The sequence below is a fragment of the Toxorhynchites rutilus genome, chromosome 1 (assembly GCF_029784135.1).
Source record: "Toxorhynchites rutilus septentrionalis strain SRP chromosome 1, ASM2978413v1, whole genome shotgun sequence".
NCBI classification, from domain to species: domain Eukaryota; kingdom Metazoa; phylum Arthropoda; class Insecta; order Diptera; family Culicidae; genus Toxorhynchites; species Toxorhynchites rutilus.
The window spans coordinates 69,008,809-69,015,942 of NC_073744.1; the positions used below are offsets into that span (position 1 = coordinate 69,008,809).

At 38.3% G+C, this 7,134-nt stretch overlaps 2 protein-coding genes across 2 annotated transcripts; both read left to right on the forward strand.

The window, feature by feature from the left end:
- The first annotated feature begins 1,928 nt into the window (after window positions 1–1,928).
- On the forward strand, window positions 1,929–2,735 carry LOC129762323 (60S ribosomal protein L26-like). Its single transcript, XM_055760499.1, has 2 exons — window positions 1,929–2,037; window positions 2,149–2,735. Exon 2 carries the CDS (start codon window positions 2,153–2,155, stop codon window positions 2,609–2,611), a length of 459 nt encoding a protein of 152 aa, XP_055616474.1. The 5' UTR covers window positions 1,929–2,037; window positions 2,149–2,152; the 3' UTR covers window positions 2,612–2,735.
- A 1,133-nt stretch (window positions 2,736–3,868) lies between these two features.
- LOC129762322 (uncharacterized) lies at window positions 3,869–5,819 on the forward strand. The gene is made up of 3 exons (XM_055760498.1): window positions 3,869–4,027; window positions 4,081–4,264; window positions 4,331–5,819. Coding segments are annotated over exons 1-3 (540 nt in total). The 5' UTR covers window positions 3,869–4,025; the 3' UTR covers window positions 4,685–5,819.
- Window positions 5,820–7,134: the final 1,315 nt, after the last annotated feature.

Genomic DNA, 7,134 nt, shown 5'->3' on the forward strand with positions numbered 1-7,134 from the left:
GAAGGAAAAACGGAACAAGTTAGAGTCCAGGAGCAAAAATTGTTTTTTCGTCGGGTACAGTGCTAACGGATACCGGCTGTGGGACTCGAGGAAAGTTTTCATAGCCTGTATATTTGCTTTTGTACGTGGATGACGTGCTCATTATATGCAAGGATCTGTCTCAAGTAAAGGTTGTAAAGCAGATGCTGCAGCGAGAATTCCTTATGGTGGACCTGGGCGAAGCGCAGATGTTCCTGGGAATCAGGATAGAACGAAATATCAGCAAAGGGGTTATGAAGCTTAGTCAGTCGTGCTATGCCGAAGCAGTACTTCGTCGTTTCAATATGGAAGCCTGTGTGTATTCCCATGTGTGCCAATTTAAAATTGCAGAGACCGAAAGAAGATCAGAAGCTCGATAAACCGTATCGCGAGCTGATTGGATGCCTGACTTATCTTATGGTCACGTCTCGTCCTGGTTTAAGTTCAGCCGTTTCATATTTCAGTCAGCTCCAGTGCAACCCATCTCAAGAATATTGGACACATCTTAAGAGATTACTGCGATACTTATGTATGAGGGACAACGCAATATGGTTTAGTCTATCGACGACAGAAACATGTTGACCAGCTATTCGGCTTCGCGGACGCAAACTGGGCGACAGACCAGAGTGACCGACACTCTGTTTCTGGATACGTGTTCCAAGTATACGGTGCGAGTACATCGTGGAGCACCAAGAAACAACAGACTATCGCGCTTTCTTCGACCGAATCTGAATGCAGTGCTTTGGCCGACTGCATCTGCGAAGCTCTCTGGATTTCCAAACTATTTGAGGGGACGAAATTAGTTTCCCACTAAAACTTACCATCATACATAATATAAAATTATCTTCAGATACAATTTTTGCAAAAAAAAAATAATTATTTTACCACATGAAAACAACAAAGTTTTCCATTCATATTGAACACTAATTTGATACGAAGAAGTTGATTTTCGTTCATAATTTATATTCTGAAAACCCATTATTATCTTTGACGCTCCTCTAACTCTTTTATACTGTGAAATGTATAAGGGAATAAGGTCCATTATAGTTCCACTCGATAATACTTTATTACTTTACATACTTTATTTTTACACCCAATCAAAGCAGCTTTGTTTTCTGTCGGATGCAATCAACCGTGCCTGCGAGACTGCATTCATTGTTTATTCTTGTTGTGTTGCTTAGATACTATGGTGCCCGACTACCGGGCATAGAAATACCATTAGTACAAAGAGCACAAGTATAGGCCAACACACTTCATGTAAACTATGGTCATTCAATAAATACACGAGTAACCGACTGTACATAAGTAGTTGTTATTCCCGGATTATCCCCCGGCCACCAAAATACTGTACTTCCCTGGGGTTCCAAAAATTGGCGACGAGGATGGGATTGTTTCATCGATTGGAATTTTCACTTTTATACCCTCCATCTTTGGGAATAGATGTTTCCACTCTGCTTGCAGTGCAAAAACTTTTGGTACAGAAACGCTGGACAATCCTAACGTCAGCACCCCCAGTATCTTGGCTGTGGTACGTTCAAAGAGCTTATTTTTTTGCTTATTGAAACCTGTTGTGCATGGTTAGGTTACCTAGAATATTTGAGTCGAATTTTTTACATGTTTGATGTTTGACATTGTTTGCCACTGTAGATAATTGAAGAGTGGAAAACAAAAAAGTGTTTGTACAAATTTCAAACAAAACTTTATCTGTCAAAAAGAGTTAAATATTTGACTTCCAGACCACCTGGAAGTCAGTACGACCACCTTTAGTACGGTAGAAAATGACTAGACCAAAAAAATCGTTATATTTACTAATTATTTCTATCAGTGTAAACAAAATCTGCGAAGTTTAATTAACGAAAATCTGTGACGTCACAGATTTTGTTTATGTTGAAAATTTTCCCACCTTATAGTTCCCATGTCGGTTTGACATATACTACTGTCTAATTTCGGTGCTTTCTTTCCTTCCGACATCTTGAACTACGCTGAACACGCGTTTCTCTGGTGTAGAGAAAATAAATTGTAAGTTTCGGTGATATTATTATTAATATTCTAAGACTACTAGTGAAACTGATGGTAAATGTGGTTGGTGAAATAGAGATAGTGAATATTTTCGTTTCCCGATATTTTCAGCACGATGAAACTGAACAAGAATGTTTCCTCCTCGCGACGCAAGAGCCGCAAGCGCCATTTCCAGGCCCCGTCACACATCCGTAGGAAGCTGATGTCCGCTCCTCTATCTAAGGAATTGAAGCAGAAATACACCGTTCGTTCCATGCCAATCCGTAAAGACGACGAAGTGCAGGTCGTTCGTGGTCACTACAAGGGCAACCAAGTTGGCAAGGTAGTTCAGGTGTATCGAAAGAAGTTCGTCGTGTACATTGAGCGAATTCAGCGTGAGAAGGCCAACGGTACCAATGTGTACGTTGGCGTACACCCATCAAAGTGCTTGATCGTTAAGCTCAAGATGGACAAGGATCGTAAGAAGATCCTCGATCGTCGTGCCGTTGGACGTCGGGCAGCGCTTGCCAAGGACAAGGGCAAGTACACCGAAGAGACGGCTGCTGCTGCATCCGCGATGGAGACTAGCTCATAAATCCTTTGCCCTTATTGAACCTGATCGTCGTGTTTTTGAACAATGCAATGGGAGTGAACTTGTTGACCGTTCATGTTGCATTATAAAAATAAACAAAAATCCAATAAACTAAGAGGAAAACTTATTGAGAGGTTTTGTTTGAGTGAGGTTAGAGAAAGTGATGTGACTCCCTTATTTCTATTCAAAACACATTTTAATAGTTTTCGTAGTTAAACATTTTTCCATGAAAATTGACGTTTAGTTATTCTTATGAGTGAGTTATTTTAATATCTTCATCAATTTTATATTTTGATATGAGGCCGATATACCAAGGATATCTGCAATATGGAACATTTCCTGTCATTCTACTCTAGCGTCTGTTAGGAAATTATCCACGGGAAGTTATTAGAAGACATTGGAACTTGTGCGGCGTTGTTTTGGCTCCTAGAAGGTTTGATGCATTAAGTCGAACTGCGCTGTACCTATGCGACAGTTTGTGTATAAATAATTTAGAAATCTCTTCAAAATGCTTTCCTAATTTAGCCGAAAACATCTCAAATTGCTGGTTGAAAGACATCCAATTGCACCAACGTACCTAGAGGAGCTTCGCCGAACAACATAGATTTAATGCGTCATTCTTGTTAGGACTTAGATGAGATTTCTATGCCAATTTCTGTATATGTGACGAATTTCACCGTATCAGTATGTTGTTACTTGTGCAATTTTTTGAATCAGTCTTTAATGTAGTTTGAGTGTTTAAGTATACGCGTGTAGCAGTAGAGTTCCTTTGAACAAAAAACGACAGGAACTGGAATATTTACTCTCGTCACGATAAGTGTGACGCTAACCATCGGCTGTTGGGGTCACTGAGAATTGAGATAGCTAACTAATGATAAGCCACTTCATGGTTTATGCGAAGAATAATAACAGCGATGTGTGAAGACAAGAAGACGCTCAAGTACATCATCCGTCAACCTAAAACGTAAAAACATAACTTGACGTCGAAGTGATTTACATCTCCTATGAGAACCAAGAACTCCAAGCAGCGATTCTGCTGATAAACCAGCTTGTCCAGGACTTGGCCATATCGCATGCAAACAACATAAAGCATGTAATGTCGTCGATCAACTAGAAATGGTTGCTGCTCACGGTTGTGAACGTTTGGTTGGTACCTCTAAACCTCTACGGAGTAGGCGTCTTTAGCCGCGGGGGAGATAAAGGTGTCTATTCTGTATTTCAATCGATTCGAAATATTTCGAACGACTTGGTAAATTCCATTCCCTGTTTCGTTCGAGGTGTTTTCAAATTCGAATACCTTTCGTTCGGACTGTTTTGTTTTCGAACATCTTTCATTCGAATCAAACCAAACGTCAAACCCACTTTGTTTATGAAGGAGTGAATAATTTCCGCAGCGGATGAGCGGTGAACTGCAAAAATGTAAGCTAATTTTTAATCATTTTTTTCTTTAAATTAATTTTAACGTTCAACAGGGAAAAAAACAAAAACAAAACAACCACTAAAAATCAGTTCGAGCGGATTGTGCTGCTTCTGGAGCAAGAGCCGGACATAGCAAAGGGTTTCTCCCGAGGAAATTCCGGACCCTTCTGGGATGATCTGGCGGCAGAAGTCAATAGTTTGGGACCGCCTATTCGCGATGGAAGTGGATGGAAAAAGGTATATACTAAAACGAATCCGAAACATATGTTTATAGTCTTATTTTTGCCCTGGTTTTCTGTGTAGGTTTGGGCGGACTATAAGTCCGGATTAAAGCGAAAACTCGCTCACAACAAACGGGAGCAGAGGGCGACAGGTGGAGGACCCAATAAAATTATCAATTTGTCCGAGCTGGAGGAGCAGGCAGTTCTACTAACTGGGTTACTTGCGACCGTGGAAGGAATCCCGGGTACCTTATCTCATGGAACACAGTTGGGTTCGCCTTCGGGTGAACCTCAAGCTGCAGACCAGGAAAATTTTATATATTATGGTACTTCCGACGAGTGTGACGGTATCAATAATACCATTCACTTCCAGCCCTCTCAGCCGAAAAAATCCAGACCTTCTACCACGAGGCTATTAGAGCTGCAAGTCGAGTAACAAAACAAATTTCACACCAATGTGAAATCCCTGTTAAAAAACACAAACAAGAATTTGAGTGATCTGGTTCATTATCAGCGCCAATCAGCTCGAGCGATTCTTTCCGTGGATGCCACACTCAAAGAACATCTGAGTGAACAAAAACGACATAACCACGAGATGGAGAAGATCGCGCTGGAGAAATCAATAGTCAAGCGACAAATCCTTGAAACGCAGATTGCGTATATTTCAGAACATTAGAATAATGTTTCAAAATATCAGTGATCTGATTTTTTATCTTTATATTGTAACTCAAGTATAAAAAAATGAAAAAAGTTCTAATCGTATTTTTATATCTTTCCATGGAAGAAAAATCTTACTTAATTTTTTCTTTGAAGTTTGTTTGGAATAGCATCAAAATTATATAAACTTTTTTAAAATTCACGAATTTCGCCTATAGTTTATGGAACTTCCTTAACCCCTTCACGTACAACATTGAACTTCACTCGTTGTTTCTCGATGTGAAATAATTACATAGCTTCAGGCATATGATGAGGATACCGACAACTGAAGATTATCAAATTTCCGTTATTTAAAAAAAAAATTGAATGAGCTAAAAATATAAAATATAATTTGAATATTATAATTAAAATAAAAACGAACGAGTTAGTACGTAGTAATAACTCCTTCGTTTTTATTTTAAACACAACATGTATTTGCTCATCATAGGGCACCCATGTTAGATACCCACACTCAGCAGAGTAGCGGAACGACTCGAAGTGCTCGTTTTGGGCCGTGCTGTTGGAAATTAAATCGTACAGCAAGGGGTTAAAACAACGCAAAAAGTATTAATAATGGTTATTTGAATACTTGGCCTGCTTACGAGAAATCGATAATGACATGTTCTCAAAGTGTTGGCAGGAATAAGAGTAAATAATTCTGCCGAAACCATAGTTAAGTAAGGAAGACACTTCCTTTTCCGGTGGTTGTTATTTATTTGAGCATTTGCAAACAAGTTAGATGAAATTTAACAGTCATAAATATTAATTTAAACAAAAGTTTATTATGTAAACAGCTGCATAACATATTATAACTACTGAGAACGACCAAATTCTAAGCATATATTGTGAAGTGCACAGCATACATTTATAATTTGAGCGCATTTAGTAGGATTGTAGTGAAGTTGTCTCGCGCCAAGGATGCATCTAAACCGATTTTTTAGTAAACCGATTGTCCGCTCGACGATAGCACGACCCAAGGCATGCCTGCGATTAAAATCGCTCTCCAAACTCCCTTCCTCCGCTGCTCTGAATGGCGTTACTAACCAAGGTTCCGATGGATAACCAGCATCACCTGAAAATATTTTATCACACAGTACATACAAGTATACTAAAATATTGTAGTTGAACATTACCTAGAATCTTAGTATTAACTTCACCATTTTGGTGAAGCTGCTCAAAGTGAGTTCTTGCAGGGCTTACACGCCATATATGAGAGTCATGATTAGATCCCTGGAAGGTAGGATCAACGAAACGAATCCTTTGCTGATCGTCACAAACCTATGTTGATAAAAAAGAGTATTTGTTCATTGATTTGTTAATTCAAATACTAATAATACTTACAATCAGAACGTTGAGACTATAAAATCCCTTCCGATTAAAAAACAAATTTCGATTCAGCTTAGGTGGAATAATTTTTACGTGGGTTCCATCCAAACACATAATAACACCCGGAATTGATGTTTTCTGATAGAAGTGTAGTTTCCCAGCAAACATTAAATCGTATAATTTTGCACGTGCCAAGTCTTACAAGAAATCCGAATAAATCATAATCGCATATAATATCAATCAAAGTATGTATCGTGTATATTTGAAATCGCATAAAATGTAAAAACTCGATTTTATATACCATTATCAAATTAAGTCGCATATCGGTATAATAAACATCAATTTTATGATGTACATTGTCGTAAAATATATTTAATCCGCATCATATGCGTATATTACGCTGATGCAGTTTGTGTGTCGTATAAGCGTATAATTTAAATCGATTTAGTACTGTAGTAAATCGTGTTGCATGCTGAAGAAAATCATGAAACAGTAAATCATATTAGATCCTAATAAAGGACATATTACATCATATTGAAATGTCAATGAAATGCTGATGCACTCGAAAGTTTTAACCGCTGTTGAATTAAATTTCAGATAGCCGCGCGAGATAGCTGGTGGATGATAATCCAGACGATCGGAGTTCGAACCCATATCGGAGCAGTTTTCACCAAACATCAATCTGTGCCATTTTAAACATTCAATTCCACTCCCAACACAAGTCAATCAAACAATTATTATTTCTACAAACATAAATACTCATATATAAAAATGGCGTTTCGTGAGGCTATAATAAACATTTCACGAAAATATTTTGCGCCATTTGTTTTTTTTCTATGTCTGTAATAAATCGTATATGAGTAG